The sequence below is a fragment of the Rhipicephalus microplus genome, chromosome 1 (assembly GCF_043290135.1).
Source record: "Rhipicephalus microplus isolate Deutch F79 chromosome 1, USDA_Rmic, whole genome shotgun sequence".
Classification (NCBI taxonomy): Eukaryota; Metazoa; Arthropoda; class Arachnida; order Ixodida; family Ixodidae; genus Rhipicephalus; species Rhipicephalus microplus.
In genome coordinates this window covers 111,588,500-111,606,784 of record NC_134700.1, presented here as the reverse complement: position 1 = coordinate 111,606,784, position 18,285 = coordinate 111,588,500, and the positions used below count along the sequence as shown (strand labels likewise).

General features: G+C 45.4%; 1 protein-coding gene across 1 annotated transcript in view; it reads right to left on the bottom strand.

Annotated features, from left to right (window-relative positions):
- LOC119178159 (uncharacterized) overlaps positions 1-18,285 on the bottom strand; it is a 135,115-nt gene that overhangs the window by 60,817 nt on the left and 56,013 nt on the right. Inside the window, exon 4 of the mRNA XM_037429335.2 lies at positions 16,796-16,853. Coding sequence (XP_037285232.2) covers positions 16,796-16,853 — 58 coding nt within the window. The remainder of the gene's footprint in view (positions 1-16,795; positions 16,854-18,285) is intronic.

Here is an 18,285-nt window from a genome sequence, read left to right as displayed (position 1 = left end):
GAAACAAATGCATCGTCTTAACAGCTACTGGAGGGAGCAACAAATTATTCCTGCACGTCGGTTTCCATTGATATCCCTCCACGAAAGTGGTGAATACTCTGTGCCAAGCACAATCTTTATCTCATGAGCGGGTTAGTACCTGATAAACGCAAATGACCTTTGCGACAAGGAAGACATTGGATAGCTGCACACCGGCGAACACAGAATGTACCCACCCTATACCCATGCTTGCAAGGCGCGCTTCACAAGTGTGAGTGCTGAAAAGTATAGCAGTGCGGCTGAGTGATCTGTATTCGCGATGCAAAAGCACAAGATGCCCGGGTGGTGCTGCACTGTTCCTACTAATACCAGCAGACCTAGAGGGTTTCTTACCCCATCAACAAATGTTAGTAAATCATTGTTTTCTCCATATTCACGACAACTCCAAACGCGTGATAAAAACAGGTTAGGCTTCATGAACGCTACTTTTATCAGCGTAAGTATAAGCAATGTCGTCATTTTAGCACTAATGCATTTGCGCCTAAACAACATTAATGCATCACATTCATTTAAACATGCTCACCAAGCAAATACTATACATAGAGGAAAAAAGTGCTTCTATGGGAAATAGTAAAGTCGTCTTATGCCTAGTTCACACTGAAACATCCGCTTTCCACAGCGACCAAAATTCCCCTGCCGCCGAAACACAGCGTCGTTCGCACTGGACGCGCCCCGCGCCGCCGAATATGCCATCTACCATGGGGCGAACGCGGGATGGATGCGTTATCACCCGGTTGTTGTCGCGGCTCGCAAACGCTACTACGCTATCCAGTGGTGTATACTTCGACAATTCTCGTACGCAAGAAGCAAGAAAAGACAATACTGCTTACTTTGCTGGCAAGTGGCTGTCTTGTAATGCACGAAGAGCAGAAAAACTACCGACGCCAGCGGCGTTGGTGGGTTCGTTTTGCTCTGCAAGACCGCAACAAGCTCGGTCACGCCAACAGCAAGCTCGGTCACCTCTTTCACGAAATACGGAGGCGAAGTAGGCACAGAGTAGGTTAAACTCCCGTTGGTTTCAACATTCAGTTACGTGCACTGCAGCACAACGAGTGAGTAGGGCTTGGCCGCCATTTTTCAAAATTCCTTGACTAGCGCTTCTATTGGTCCGCGGTGACCGATCCGGCGGCAGAGGCAGACGCCGCGAAAATCGGTCCGAGAGCGATCGGCGCGGAGAGGGCCCTTTCGGCGGATCTCGCCACCGCCGAACCGGATTCGGAGCACTTTCGGCGGCCGGAATGCTCAGTGTGAACGCGGCCTTACTGCCCGAGATATGCCAATAAGCTACTAACCCTTCGGCTTTGGTAACGTTTTCTAGTTCTTAATGCATCTCGCGACACCAGCTTTACGGGGGCGTTCAATTTTAGCTCAATAAAAGTATTGAAATGCATATTCTACACTCAGGAACCAGAGGAATAGAATTGAACTGCCTGGCCATTTCCGGAATTCAAATGGGCAAAGTTTTTTTTTTCATTCCGAGGAATGAAAAAGAATACAATTGCGGCAAGTCCTAATTCACCAGAATGAAATGGATTAGAGGCGCCCATTCTGCAACACTGTTTTGAAGCACAATCAATTGTGTGAGTGAAATGCTTTCGAACTTGGTAAGCATTCACTGCGTGGCTTCAACGAAATAGGCGCAGTTATAACGAGTGTCCCTTTTATAAGGGGCGGTCGGCTTTGAACCACGAAGTTGCATTGATAATCCCGTGCTCTGACGCCCGATGGCAATGTATGCATGTACCACGCGATAATATTGCGACATTACATGTATTGTGAAGCGTGCATACAGGACACGTGTGTTGGTAAAGCAGAAAAGTTATTTTAGCTGCATTTTCAAACAGAGAACTTTATTCTCACGGCGTTTTATTGCGGACGTGTGGCTGTGGGATAGAACACGTGTTTGCTACGCAAATGGCCTGGTTCGATTCTCACTTGGACCCTGAAAAAATTTATCATTTATTTCATTCGCATCTTTCTTGATGTTTCGCACATGGACAAAATGATGATTTTTCGCTCCCAACAACGCCGACACTGTAATTTTTACGAAACAAGCCGTTTAGCGCTGCCGCGCAAAAAAAAAAATATTTATTATGTTGCCGACACGTGTAGACACAACCTTGAGCAATCTGTGCCAGGATGCCTGTTAGCGTTCTAGATAGTTTTTTTTTTTTTGATCACCTGTTCAGCTTAGCGCGAGAAGCTGTGCTTATTCTGGAACAAACAAGGCCACTAGCGATGACGCTCGAGCGTTCGACGCCGCGTGCATAAAGGCCGACGCTTGTTGTAACGGATCAAATAATCGATGGCCGACGCACTCTTCACCGCTATCATTATACGATCTGCGCCAAATGAAAGCCGAACAGCGGCAAGTCCTCATGATATTATGGTGCGCGCAGTCCAGTTATCACCATGGGCAGGTACGCATGTATGCTCAGAGCTTCCGAACAGGAGGCGCACGCCTGCGGACGGCGTGCACTATGCCATCGCGAAGGCTCGCCGCTGTTAGGGTTTCATTTGGCGCTGAGAGTACAGAGTGCTGTGTATCTTTCTGTCTCACTTTCCGAATTTTTCTCTCACATATCGACAGCAACACGCTTCCAGGCCTGTGACATCCGCGGGCGCATTCTGAGAAAATGGGCAGTCATGCAGTGAAACCACCTTTCCGGCACTCGAGTCACTGAAAGATTAGAGAGCCCAGGCAAAAACTTCAACAATGATGAGTTTCCACTGCCTTCCGAAGCATTATCTTGAGCCACAGTCCGAAGAACGCAGCTGTATGTTTTATTGAATTTGCCTGCCCTTTCTACCCTTTTCCTGGTAAGCTTTTAGACTGTGCTTCTAGCGGAGTTTCCTCCCCCTCCCGCCGCTAATTTTAACGAGCAAAGGAGGTAGAGGGAGCCGGAAGAGGGGGGCTTGACAATGGACGGATGGAATGTACTCCTTGTGTCTACCGGGTATATCTATACATTTTTTTTTCGACTCGTGCGCATTTTTCGTATATCCAAACATGTATACACGTGGCTTTCGATGATTTGTTTTTTTTTCTTCATGTTGTTCGGACTTTTTTATTGCTACCTTTTCTTTAGATTTTCTAAGTTTCTCTCCACTCGGAAGACGTTGGTAAAAAAAGGCAAAAGAAAACGCATTGAAGTTTCGTCAGTTTAACCTTGATGAAGATTGCCCCGCCACGGTGATCTAGTGGCTAAGGTACTCGGCTGCTGACCCCCAGCTCGCGGGATCAAATCCCGGCTGTGGCGGCTGCATTTCCGATGGAGGCGGAAATGTTGTAGGCCCGTGTATTCAGATTTGGGTGCACGTTAAAGAACCCCAGGTGGTCAAAATTTCTGGAGCACTCCACTACAGCGTCTCTCATAATCAAATAGTGGTTTTGGGACGTTAAACCCTACAAATCAATCAACCTTGATGAAGATTGCTTTCGATCAAAATGTTGACACAAAAACAGTTTGGTATTACGCCAATCGAAGACAAACTTTTTTTTCTGTTCTTCCTCGTGGCTCTATGCAGAATGCTTAATTACCAAGTTTTTGGAACGAGAATGCTGCGGGACAAACACTGTGCCTGGTCAGCTGAGAGTGGTCGCTTGTGCGCGCGCTTGTGATGCGAGATGTTGGTTTATCGCTTGTTGGCTCTACACCTCTCTGAGGGCGTGCTCTCGCGTTATACCGATTCCTGTGACGGAGAGTTAAGTCATGTTTTCGTTTTTCTACAAAGACGCTAAACATCAGGAGTGTAACTAAGATTTTAATTCAGAAATGGGGGAGGGAAGGAGGGTTCATCTATACTTTATAAAACTACGTTCGTGCTTGATACCAGTGGGGCAAAGCATAACAAAAGAACAGCATTGGAAAACTGTCGATTTTTCTTTGTTGTCGGTTTTCTTTTTTCTTCTTCCCTCGTTCTGTTTGTTCTTTTGCGTTATTTTTCCTCTGCCTTCTTTTCAAACTTTATATCTAGTTGTCTTCCTTTCCGTTTATATATTACTTTCTCTTTGAAGGATTCCGCTATTACACCGTGAACTTACACCGCAACACCAGAAGAAATACAGGACAGGGAAGGAGCAAAAGAGAAAGAAAAAAACGGCGCTGACTCACAACTGCTGTTTATTAGAACTGCTGTTTGTTAGAATAAACAACAGTTCTGAGTCAGCGCCATCTTCTATTTCTCTTTTGCTCCTTCCCTGTCCTGTATTTTTTCTGGTGTTGCGGTGTAAGTAAGTTCACGATGGATCCTAACCAACTGGCCCAACTTACCGTCTTACTCCAATATATCCGCTATTACACTTTCTGGAGCATCGCTCTAATATCGGTGTGCAAGCGCGCCTCTTTATCATATATGATGCACTTCGCAGGTTTTATTTTTTTTTCTCTAAAAAAAACACAAACAAGCAGATTGCAGCAAAACAATAAATGCTTGATTCCGTAGTTGTTTGAGGTGACGTATACAAAATAAAGATGTTTTACCGATTATAGAATGACTAAATTGTTGACGGATTGAGAATATATATTTAACGTTTTGTCATAGAAATACATATATGTACACAAGCGCAACTATTGCAGAGCACACAATTTTCTTTTTTTTTTTCATTTGACCCTATATACGTATACGCGCAAACGTTATTGCGGAACTATTGGTTTAAGTTAGCTGGGACGGCTGGTATATATGCACGTGTGTGTAGCATGTTACCAGTCACACGGTGCGGCTTATCGCGCGTGCCTGTTTTAGCATCTAATATGTATAGAGAAGCATGGTGTCGTGAATGACTACGACATTTTACCGCGCATGTTGCTTGCTGGGACCAGTTGTGACGGAGTGGACAGAGGGATGACCACCAGCCGTAGTGCAGTGGTAGAGCATCGGACGCGTTATTTGAAGGTCACAGGTTCGGTGCCTGCCGGAGGAAAGTTATCTTTTTGTACACACTTATTTCTTTCACATTTACATTGCAATTTCTTCTATACTTTCCCTATAATCCCTATACTTTACTTGGCATCATTATCTGCTATTTCTCGTAGGTATCCTGTCTCACGTACAAAACGAGCCTTTTTATTTTGCTACAAGTAATACTCATAGAGCGACTTCTTCATCGTGTGGCACATTAAAGTGTTATTTCTTCGGCGGGGAGAGGCTGCGCAGCTTAGTTTGCCTACGAATTTTTGAGAATCCAGTTGCCACTCCACAAGTGCCACGTTCGGATAAATCCACCCAAGAACCTGCGAGTGCAGGGTGCCACCGCGAACCGAGCACGGGATGTTTTGTATTGTAAGCTTCGCTCTATACCCCTTGACCACTGTATCCTTTCGCAGTTTTGCGGGTTCATTCACCACGCATGCAAAGAAAGGGGTGCTTCATGGACATTAGAGAGAAAAGGAATGTTTGAGTATTGTGGCTTCGTGCAAAGCCAGCTTGTGCCGATTTGTTGACACAAAACTGAACTAACCAAAGACCGCGGAGGTATGCGAGAGAGAAGGAAAAAAAAGACACTTTCGTTCTCTTTTTCTTGTCTTTTTTTTTACTTTTCTCGCTCGGAGTTGGGCAGGCAGGAGACGGCGGAGAGAGTGTATACGATAACAAGCGCATTGTATGGCGACGTCGCCCAATGAAAGCTGCAACTCAAAGACGATGTCATCACGTGACTAGTGGGTAGCCGCGCACGTCTCATTCTTCTTCGTCGGCGCGTTCATGTGAGACACGAGCGTCTGAAACGCATCGCGGACTGAAACCACGCTCCCTGGATATATCGTCGATCACTCACGAAAGGTAAGTACTGGCCTCGTGCGCGAGTCGTGTGTGTTCGCTGAACCAAAAGCCCGAACCAGTCTGCGCATGCGACGTTTGTTTTTTCACTGTGGTGAGGCCGAGGTCTCCGTTGTTGTTTACTTGTGCCTTGCAGGTGCTCGGTTGAAGCTTGTTGGCGTTAGCCTATAATGTCCTTTTTGGTTGTCTCCGTTCTGCGTTTGGCGACTCGCCTCGCCGCGCCGAATTGCGGCCCTAATATCTGGACAGGATCGTTTTGGCGTTCAGATGCGTGGTATTCCCTGGGTACGTCTGTTCTGAGTGCGGCGAGTAACGTTGCAGCAGCGAACGGTAGCCCCTTTGTCCAAAGAGGACTAAATGATTCTCGTTGGCCTGTCGTCATCAGACAGGCCAACGAGATAGGCTTCACGATGACGGCAAGGTAGGGAAATGGCGCGTGGAATGCACGATAATGTGACGATAGCTGTCTCTGATGTGAGGACATCTCAACCGCTACACTTGCGTGGGAATGGGGATTGAAAACAGCGTGAGATAAGAAAATAAAGTAAAATAATAAAGAGTAAAGGTATGAAAAGAGTTAAAAACGATCGGTCTGTGCTGAGCAGTAGCCGCTTGCCGGGGAGAGGACAGCCTGCACCAAACCTGTACTTCCCACACACAGCCCGCGCCGTCCTCTTTACAGGGCTGAACAAATCAGAACCCATTTTTCTTTTCTAACCACCAACAGAACCCGACGAAAGAGGGGGGTAGGTGGTAGCGGGACAGAAGTATGCATTATGATGGGTTGATGAGTACGGTCTCATAGGATGAATGGATTGATATGACTGTACCCTTTTAGATTGGGCGGCGGCTAATGCCACCTAGCCGTGATACTTAGTGAGCCAAAAACTATATTTATCCTTCCTTTCCCTTTAATCATGAAGTTGAGGACTGGTACTTTGCAGTGAAGGATTTTTCACTCGTGCCTTGATTTTAGTCACCAATCAGATAACCTCTTTTTAGTTATTTCTACCCCCTTAAAGTCTATTTTGACCTCGCTGTCCCTAAACCCAAATGCTTTGAAAAACTCTGCATCATTATCCCTAACTATAGGGTGAAGGAAGCCCTTACCAGAACATTATCAGGCGTTCGGCAGCTTCCTCCTCCTCTCAACATGCACTGCATACCGTGTCTACCCCTTCGTATTTGGCCCGATAAGTCTTGGTTCGCAATACTTCCGTCCTCGCCTTAAACAGTAGAGCACTACGCCGAGTATTTTCATTGTTCCTTTTCTTGGCAATTTCCTGCCTAAAAGTTCGATAGATCTCTAGGGCGGACTTCTTAATCATGCCAATGCTCGACGTGTTGGTCTCCGTTTCTTTCCCCTTCTTCTTAGCCAATAGTTCTTTTTGGTTTGACCCCTGCTCTTTTTTAAGTATTTATTTGTCAATTTTCTGGTTCGCTTCCTCCATTTTGTATCGACATTCTTCATCTACAAGTAGCTGAAAACCTTCTTAACCCAACGGTCATCCCCCATTTCTCTCAATCGCTTCTCAAATTTTATCTTGCTGCTAGCTTCCCTGCCCTCAAATGACGTCGATCCCATATCACCTTGTATTCCCTGATTTGGTGTATTCCCGTAAGCTCCTAAAGCGTGCGTATCTATTCTACGTTGTTTAATTTCTAATCTTGCTTGAACGTCTGATCTCATTCACAAGACCGAATTGCCGAAAGTCAGACCAGCAACCATTACCCCTTTCCATATTCCTTTCACAACATAACACCTATTGTAATTCCACAGTGCCCTATTTTTCATCACCGTTGCATTCCTGTTACCTTTATTCGTAACGTATATTTTGTGTTCCCATTCGGTCCCATTGCTTATTCATACACACAGATAGCTATATTAACTGTTATCTCTAGCATGACTTCCTGTATCCTAAGCTCACTACCTTCATTATCATTAAAAATCAAGGCTACTGATTTTTCATTACTGAACCTGAAACCTAACTTATCTCCCTCATTACCACAAATGTCCATCAATCTCTGCAAATCTTCCTTGTTGTCGGCCATTAGCACTATACCATCTGCGTACATTAATGCTGGTAGTGCCTGTTGAATGAGTTTTTCTTGTTTGATGAAAGAGAGGTTGAAGCCAAGTCCACTCCCCTGTGTTTCGGCCTCTACTCATTGTAGGTATACATCGTGAATAACAAGGGCGACAGAGGACACCCCTGCCTAAGCCCCCGCATTATCTCTGTGGGCTCGGATAGCTGTTTTTCCCATTTTATAACTACCTTGTTACTTTTATAGATATCTTTTAAGAGCTTAGTGACTCCATTCTCCACACCTAGAGTGTGTCCAGTATAACCCACAAGTCCTCTTGAACCACGCTATCGTACGCTCCCTTGATATTCAAAAATGCTAGCCACAGGGGCCTGTGTTTCTTTTCTGCTATTTATATACTCTGCGTCAGTGAGAACAGATTCTCTTCCAACCTCCTGTGTTTCCGAAACCCAGTCTGGAGTTCTCCCCGCACCCCCTCATCCTCTATCCATGCCTGCAGGTTCAGTGAATCGATGTATTTTGCGCAGGTTTGCATAACAAGCGACGCAATGAAGGAGATAATGGCCGTCCTCAGCGTGCTCGTGGCCATTTACGCGATTTCGCAACCAAGATGTTCGTTCCTGAACACTCTGGAAACGCACGTGATACGAGAAACACGTGCATTGAATGCTTTTTTGGACTATGCATTGACGACCCCGTTTTTCAAGCTGGTCGGAGCTTACGAAGTCCTGAGTTCACTCATCCGCTCAACATTTTGATGGTGCGCGCTGCTCTACGCCATGTTGACGAGCGCATTCTTCAAGTTCATCACAGTCTATAGGTTCTTGAGTCTACTCATCCACATCGGCGTCTTGCAAACGAGCCACAGAGAGGACTCAGGCGAGATTCAGGAGCCCTCGGGTGCCGTGTACTGGGGACCGGCCAACTCTCTCCGGCGTGGTGCCGTACGCGCTGGCGGATATGATGCGAGGTATTCTCGCGGACTACGAAGCGGACGCTGCTCTCTTCTGACGTTGTCCCGAGACGACGCGGCACCGCGACGTCGTCATGCTCATCAGCAAAGCTGGCTGGTCGGTAGATCCCACTCGAGCACGTGGATTAGAGCGTCCCGCTGCCACTGACAGCGCTACCTTCAACGGGGTAAGTTGGCAGACCAGTAGGGCTGCGAGACTGACTAACAGTGAATTGAGTGGCGTACACTCGGATTTTCTTAGCAAACTAGCTCAGGGAGCGAGTGTGAACATGTCGTCCCATTGACAATGGTATTGAAAGCAAACCCAACAGAAAACACGGGTGAGAAAACATCGTCATGTATTTTCTTTGGCCGCTTCCTCTCACTCGTCTGTTGTCTTCTGCTTGCTCTCATTATCATTATGAACGGCATGTTTTCTTGCGTTATGTACCCCAGCAAAACGAAGATTGTAGTAGTGATACAATCATGCTAGTTCGAACACGTAAATTGGTAGAAAGTATGAGCGTATATTTCGCACATCGCATTTACACCACTTTCACTGGTTTTCACTTTTCGTCGATGGGAAGTTTGAGCACTGTGTATTATCACTTTGCGGTGCGCACGTATACCCGTGGGCTGTTTTACCAAATCTGTAGAATCAGGTGGTGCAAATCCCAACGGATCAACTTCGTCGGTATTCATTAGAAAAAAGCCTTCGAAACAACTCCTACATCGGCTTCCCTGTGTAATGTGCGCACCTTTTGTCATCATAGCGATAACTAGCTTCAGCTTTGCATTCCATTGCCAAGGTACCTTCTTGAAAGCGTAGTGGTGCCTTTTGCTAGAGTGCATGCTCATTGCAAAACTCGGAGATTTCAAAAAGACGTTGGAATACATCCTATCTAGATGATGTTCTCCTGTAAACGTATTGTATGTAATGACGCTTGGTTAAACTTGCATATAACCTGAGTGTGAACGTTTTAAAATAAAAAAAAACTTGGCCCTTAGCGCTGTGTATACAATTCAGTTTAACATCCCTGGCCATCCCGGCGTAGCATGCAATTTATTTTGTGATAGAGCTGGCTGTGCGAACCGACTTCTCTTGTGCATGTTCCTGCATGTATTAATTGACTTGTTTCGGTGTCGGAACACCGCAAAAGCCACTCGTGCTACGCGAGCGCGGCCTGTCGAACTTGGCTTGAAAAGGGACGGTCTATATTTTCTTTCATACATCATCTGTGGTGCTGTGGAGGCTAGCTAATCTTTCAGTTGATGCGTTCGGAACAAAGAATAGTTCAATTTTCTTACCACAAATAACCGTTTTTTTTTCGTTATTACGACGAAAAGCAATCGAGGATGTCTGACGCTTTACGCAAAAAGTGTATTTAAAGTTTGTTATTATGTGGCTGGACAGCTTAGTTTACATGTAGCGTGCGTACAGGCTCTGTGCGCTGGGTACGTCTATGGCGGCCGCCTGGATTTTCTATCGCGTGAGACAGCGTCAGGGCAGGTGAGGATTTGTTGTCACGTGGCCATTCACAAGAAGAAAGCGGTGAAGGCACTACGTCATAAAAGTAAACAAGAAAAAAATAGCAACATGCGTGGTGTTCTGTAGCGTCCTCCTGTCCTGGTTTGTGCCGCCATGATTAGATAAGAACAAAAAAAAATTAAACGTGATAGAAGCAGCGGCGAGAACAATGATAGGCACAGATCGGCACTTCTACACTGCCAGGGGAAAGCAGCTCGCTGCAGCGAATGTCGTCTGCTATGAAAGCGAGTTATTCACGGCGCACGCACCCACTTGTCAGCTACACCCCTGAAGTCACGTGCTCCCCACGTCACTGCTCCCCCACTAACTGTTCTTGGGCAGCCGTTCTGCCATGAGCAATTTTTTCCTAACACTGGCGATGTTCGTCGCACCGTCTTGTAGTATCTCTAGAAACCTGTTTCAGGCTCACGCGACTGCTGCCGCTCCGCTCTTGGAGCGATATCGCTCGCATGCGAAATGGGCATTATACACATAAGTCTCAATCTACTGTGTCTCCAAACTCTGCCACCTGGAAAAGCGGTGACAGCTACTTCAAGTTTTAAAACAGAATATATTTCTTGCCAAGTAGAAGACTTATTGACAAAAAAACGCGTTTTTTTTTGCAGCCATGCTTCAGTACAATAGATAAAAAGTTTTACACTTTCATATGCTGAATAAGATTCCTTCATTGGGCCACTTTCATTCCCGCAGGTAGATCGCAGAACGTCCACATTGCCCCACGCGCAGCCTGGTTTCTTCCGGGGACCTAAGATGGAAGAGATCGGCAGGCCACCGACTGTGAAAGAAGTGTTCGAACACGAACTGGAGATGATCCAGCACATCGACAGAGACGGCTGCATGCTCAGGCTTTGCTGCGAGATCGGTGGCGGGCCTGAACGCTACTTGGAATACCATCTCCGCGTGGTGATGTTCCTCCGGAATTTGCACAAAATGGTCGGAGACAGCAGCGCCTAGCTGTGGCGATACGACGCGGCTTTCAGAAAGGGACTCGAGTTCAAAGGAAACCGCATGATGTGTGCCAAGGTCTACAAGAGATGCTGCTGAGAGCCGCAGCTGCAGACGACGGATTCTGCGTTCCGAAGAAAGTGCCGAAGAGATGGTGCTTGTAGCATCCGTGTTGGCTGTGACGTGACTTGAACGGCTCTGTACATATATAAATACAGCCTTTTTTGTTTACTACCATGAATTACATTAATCGTCTTTGCTCCTATCCTAACAGATGGGACGAGCGAAATGCTAGTGAAAGAACTTGCTCATGCCTGACAGACACGGTAGAGGAATCATGTAAATAGGGCTGCTTCTTGGAGAGTTAAAAACGCGTGTTTGTAGGGGTGCGTCTTGAACGTGCGGTCAATATAACGGTGACAGAATAACGAACGGGACATAACGATAGTACCAATACGTGCACATGTGTGTGGACACCCGAAAAGTTTTTGTAAATCTGTTATATTTTCTTGGTTAGCTCTGCGAAGCTCCAAGCACAACTGCACCAATTATGAATGTGCCAATGAATCAGTAGACATTATTTCATCCACCTCACATTTAGCTTTTCATGCAGTCACTGTTAGACAGCAAAGCAGCTAGTTGAACGAGCTGTTACTAAGCCATTATCGTCCACCGCTGCACTCAGACACATGTTTTGTGTTTTTCCGGACCGAAATATAAGTGCTGTAGGCCAGTGAGTGGCCAGCCAGATGCATAATAAGCAGGGATTGGCGAATATTGCAATTAGAGTAGTGCCTATTTGAAGTTCGAATAATTCGGTTGGACGAATATTTAAAATGGCATGAAGGCCAATAGTGTAGCTTAGTGAGAGTAGATTGCCCAAAACAAACGATAATTCGGTTACAATATGATTTTCACTCAAATTTTTACAGTCGTGTTGGTTAAAGAGGATGCTTCATGTCTACTTTATTAATTTTTTTAAAAGGAGTTATGAAGTTACTGCATGCATAAGAAAGAAGAAGAGGCGTGATAAAATTGTCGAATCCTTCACAATATCGCTACTGAAACGAAGTCAAGGACTTATAGCAGGGCTTGGTCAGACATGCCGCAAGCGCAGACTTTGGTTCACGAAACCCTCGGTGATTTACTTTACACGCTGTAATTTGCTCATGCTGCGCAGTCCACTGTTGCACCACGTACACCATCCGCCCAAAAACTCTCCTCTTTCCGGTCGATGTGAATGTGCACCCAAAAATTTTTCCGCCCAGAGCATGCATGACGATGAATTTCTATAGTACCGTTCTCCTTTTTCAATTTTGAACAAAGTGTGCTGTATTTGATATTCAATATTTATTGTCTGTATTCTGCACTATTCAATTGGATTCGAGAGGAAATTTCACTATTGGCACACTCCTAAAATTAACCGCAGTTCTGGCTTTTCCGCCCTCTTACACTGGCTTTTCGACGCCTCCAACGACATAGGACACCAATTTAAGAGAGTTTATTAATCGAATGGTTTCTTCAATAAAAAGAGAGAAAAACAAACAAAAACCAAGGAGGAATACCACTGAAGAAAACAAAATTGGTGCCACTATGCGATGTGAAACTTGCGAATGTATCGGGTGGATTCATGTGTTCGTATTAATTGTTCGGACTCGTGGTTAGCTACATCGCTCCCCCTTCCCTAAAAACTGATCACACTTATTTATGGCTGCAATTGTTGAGGCGCGGGATTGCGTCATACCCGGACACCAATCAGTAACGTGACTGCGTTTACGGGAAGACTGGTGATATGGCGATAGAAAAACGAAAACGTCTACGTTTGATTGCGCTTTTCCGGTTTATATATTTAGTTGCATAACGAATTGACTTGAGCGACACCTGCATGAGCCTTCAACCCAGGGCCTGGATTCTTTTGTATTTCTCAGCACTGTTGTTATAACACTTCACACCTGCTCTTTTTTCTCGATTGTAGCCAATCACGTGCAGAACTCCACCACTCGCAAAAATTCCAGCGAATAACACAATACTGCCCCTGCTGGGTAGAGAGGCAGCAAAGTTCAAGCGGTCAATAATATACTCATACCGGGTGAGGGCGCAAATATCTATAAGTAACTATTTATTAAAAGAGAGGAAACAGAAGACGCTTATTTCTCTCTTCGTATGTGGGGACACAGCTACGAGTCTTGCGGGGAGGGGCAAATGCGTCCACTCATCCCCCGGCTGGGCAGGAAAGGGTTAACAGTGACCTAATTGCTCCCGTGGAATTACACCAGCTCGGTCGGCGCCGTAGCGCCTCAACCAACCTCCCATATCCCGTTGAGAAGCCGGTGCCCGCTTTGGCATCACCGCGCTCTTCCTCCAAGGGCGCCCCTTCTCTTCCCTTTGTGGAATGCACTCTTTCACGGAGAACTTCACCGGGAAAAAGCAAAAGGTTGCTAGGCCCGTGAGAAGGCACCACTGGCCATCTCTCACAAACGTCCTGGCACCGGTGTCAAGTCTTAACAGTAGATTGGCAAAGCGGGTCTCTTCAGAGAATCGCCCTGTAGTTAGAACGGCTCAGGTGACCGAAATAAGCCCATTTATTTGAACTGCTCAATGGTTCTCCTAAGTCGACGGAGATAGAGAAAAACGTGCGCAAGGGGGGGGGGGGGGTGAAGGTGGCGGATGGGTGGATTGATGTATCCGACTGTGCCCTTTAGATTGGGCGGTGGCTCATGCCGCCTAGCCCCATAAATTGAAATGCTATCACTCTGTGTTTAAGGATTGAATTTCACTCAGACCTCGATTGTATCCACTAATCAGTTAGCCTCCTCCTGGTTATTTCTACCCGTTTAAAGTCAATTTTGCCTTCACTGCCTCTAAACCTCAATGCTTTGAAAAATTCCGCGCCATTATCTTCGACTGAAATTGAAAGTGAATTGCAGCGCCCCCTCCCTATAACGTCAATGTATTGTGCTGCCTTTCCACCCCCCTCCCCCCTGTAGCGCCTATGGAGATAGGAAAAATACTATTAGTAAGCTTCACGTGCTTTTCGCTAGCCTCGACAAGCCATCCTCCCCAAATGTCAAGCCTCCTGCTTACCGGCGTCTTGTGCACGATGACAGACGAAACTTCTGACTTGTAGGAAACTACGGGGAAATCTGTAGGCGGTTACTAACTGTCCCGAATTTGGCGGCACTACATTCAAATTTAATATGAAATCAGTGAGCCAGCTCGTATTTCCCATGATAGCATCTTTTGATAACATGCAACCACACGTGATAACCCGCATCATGTTTCACCGCTGCATCCGATATACATCCACACGCTAATATTGACTGCCTTATTTATTTCACGTTTCATGCGTACATATACGCCACACGTTCGAATATGTGTAGCGTTTGTGAATTTGTGACAGTCAACAAGCGGCGACACTTTTTTTTTCGCTCCGGGCTCCCACGGGGCCAACAAGCAGCGGGCGACAGAACAATCGGGCGTTCTGGGATTGCTTGCAAAAGATTTATTCCAAGGGCGATTACATAGGTCATGAAGGGAACGTCGACCGACCACAAACGCAATGCTGATTGGAGTGAAGGGGTAGTGTTCGCACTCTTTCCACAGTACTTCTACGTGATGGTCTATGACATTTCTTTTTCATAGTTTTTTTTTTCACATTCTTTTCGAACCCTGTATTCCTTGTCCAAAATAAATCAATCTTGAAACAGATACCAACTAGTCAAGTCACTTTCTTTTCGAAGCTCCTGCGAGCACGGGTAAGTCGTTCTACTTGAAGAGCTCAAAAAATATTTACAAAAAACAATTGGTAAGGCAGAATGCTTTCATTGTGAGTTCATCCGTTGATTACTTGTAAATATGTTGCAGGGCTCATCTAGAAAAGAATCGTTCACGCTTGATAGATGCGGCAGGGCTCATATAGGAAAAAATATCTTTCACACTGGTTAGAGTCATTTTGAATGTTCCTTTTCCCAGAAGGCCTTCGCAAGAGCCATTTTTTTTTTTCAAAAACACCGAAAGAGACAGCGTTTAATGGTTTGGTGAATGAAGATGGGTGAACAGGTGCAAGTGTTTGCGAGCGTATAACTGTATTTAAAATATAGCACAGGACTAGGGGAAAAGGGCACTAATTTTATTAGCACACTTACGACAACTGGTGGCGAGATAAAATCTTAAGCAGTGCTCGTGCTACAACTATTAATAAAGATGGAAGTCCCCTAAAGGCTGACAAAGCGTCTTCCGCAAAACAGTTTTATAACTTAATACATGTGTCCGCAAGTCATATCTAGTGTTGTTACGTCTATTTGCCTGTTAAATGTCACCAGAAATGGCAGAAAATATTCAAAAAAAGTAAAATTAGCATACAATATTCACATCGAATGTAAATATTTGACAGATTCTTGTCTGGTTGGGTAGGCAAACTAGGAAAAGATTTACACTCCAACCAATGTACGTGAGAATTTGCAGACCCGACGTTTCGGAACCGACTTCATTCCTTCCTTGGGGGGTGGGGGGGGGGGGGTGGCGCTGCAGCGGCGTCGTCAAAACACTCTCTGGGCGCCTTTACGTTTTCGCGAACCAGAAATGACGATGCTAACTGCATTTAAACTATATTTCCTTTGGATAGGATTGAATCACCGCTGCGGCATAATAAAGAGCCGTTTTTTTTTCTCATGTACAGTATCCTCGTATGCGCTAAAGGGTGAAGATATACAAGGTTACTGCAACAATGGTGTCAAAATTTGTGACACTTCGTGAAACCACACTCATGAACGCTTTTGCTTACGCCTAATGTTTCTGAGGTAATAATGATTAAAAAATAACTCGTTCGTAATAACGACGTTGCACGGTTTTTACACCAGACGTACAATGCACGCTGTTTCTGCAATAACAACTTTGCGATTGCAAGGTTCTTATTGCTCCCACTAAATGGCGCCACATATTCAATCTGCCGGGGGCTCACACTTTAGCGGTGACGATGTGCTAGGTCATTCTAGCTTTGGTGATCCGGCTGAAAAAAATGTATAATCGCTATTGGCGCTCGCACTTTGGCTTATTTTGACTAGACGGCTAGGGCCTCCACAATGCAAATGTCACGGCTTCCTACGAACGAAGGTGGATTACCGAGACTGGGCCGCAAACGTGAAGCCTATCCGTAGGCTAGCTTACGCTTCATAATTCTTTACGTTTCGTGAAGACCCATGCATGCGCATGTTCTATTCGACAACACGGTAACGTAAAGGAGTATATGTACAAGCCCCTAATGTCAGTGACGATCTTACGCGTGATCCATCGAATGCGTTTCTGAAGCCCAGATTGATTTTCCGAGACATGCAAATAAAAAAAAGTGGCTTCCACGACAGAGGGTGCTATTAGTGGTGGACGTATTGTATGAGGTCACAAAAGTGAAGCAAAATTGCTGCAGCACGCAAAATGTCCATAGTTGCCGCTACGACAAACGTGGAAAGAGGATTGTGAAATCCACTTACTCTTTTGCATTTGGCTCTCGTGTTTTCGGCACTTGGCTCTCCGATTTTGAAACCACACCTGCAAAGAGTGACAAGAATAACATGGTGTGCATTTTGTAAAGGGCAATTTGCAGCATGTGCTAAATTGACAATACGCATAACATTTAACTGAAGTGATAATATTATACCTCGTTCCATATGTGTCATACGTTAAAAAAAAGGAAGAAGAGAGGTGACGCTGTAAGACGAGGGCTCACATATAATGGAGTTATAGCTTCTCAATAAATGCTTTAGGTTTAAGCCTTCTTGAAACATAACCTGGTATTATACATTGTGCCGGATACACACAAACCACATGAGAGGATTTAGTATAGAATGTAAGAAGATTTTGTATATTGTAAAGCTGAAAAATTCGGCAAATCCCAGGTACCTTGGGACAACGTTACTAGAGTAGGTTCCTTGGGACTCGGCGTTACGCGAAACATGCGGAGAAAAGTTGACTGTGTTGTATTTTTTTTATCGAGCCCAATGTTACGAAATGTTGTACGCACAGACATATGTTAAACAGTCACATGTTTACAGTTGCATAACAATGCCAACACCAACATGGGTATCAGCAACATAAGAAGCCGTAAGGTGATACGCTGCAGCACTTGTGCCAGCAAGGATGACGGCCCTGGACACTGCTATAAATAAACGAGTTAGAGTAGACGGCGCTTCACTGAAATATTCGTTAACCCGACGTGATCGCTGTTTGATGGGAGTACGTGTGTACCGTTTATAAGATTCGATAACCAGCACTGCAACCACAATTGGCGTTTCACGAACCTTACAGGCTATAGTTGAAAAGCAGTTCCTAGACCTGCCGTGGCACTGTGGTAGAATACTTGACTGGCACACAAAATACTGGAGCTCGATTCCTGCTAGGAACATCATATTTATTCTATGAGTTTGCGGGGTGAACACTGTCGATTTAAGCTTTTAGGGGCGAAGCTCCTTAGGGCCTAGTTAGTTGGCATCCATCCCGACCCCCAAATACACAAACCGAAACTAAACACCTGCACCACCCTAGTAAAAAGCGAAAACTTATGTGTAAACAACCATGTGTGTAACCAATTACACAACAGCACCGTACATAATCACCCTCGCCACCCTTCCGCCCATCTGTCCGTTAATCCATTCATGCGTTCATCCGTGCATCTCCCATGCGTCCATCCGCGCATTCAACCAACCATGCGTCCATTCATACATCCACATGTCCATCTGTCATTGCATCTGTCCATCCTTCACACTCGTCGGCGACTTCAAAGTAGTCTTTATGGACCTTATCACCTACATATAGCTTCGCCAACTCGTAGTGATGTGGAGATGCTCTGATTTGTATTAACACTCTCGAATTCCAATTGATGCTTCAAGAACATTACGGTCTATTTGAAAAGCAGGTGGGAGGCATGGCGTGCCTCTGTGGTAGAATACCTGGTTGGCAAGCAGAAGTCGTGTTCAATTCGTGC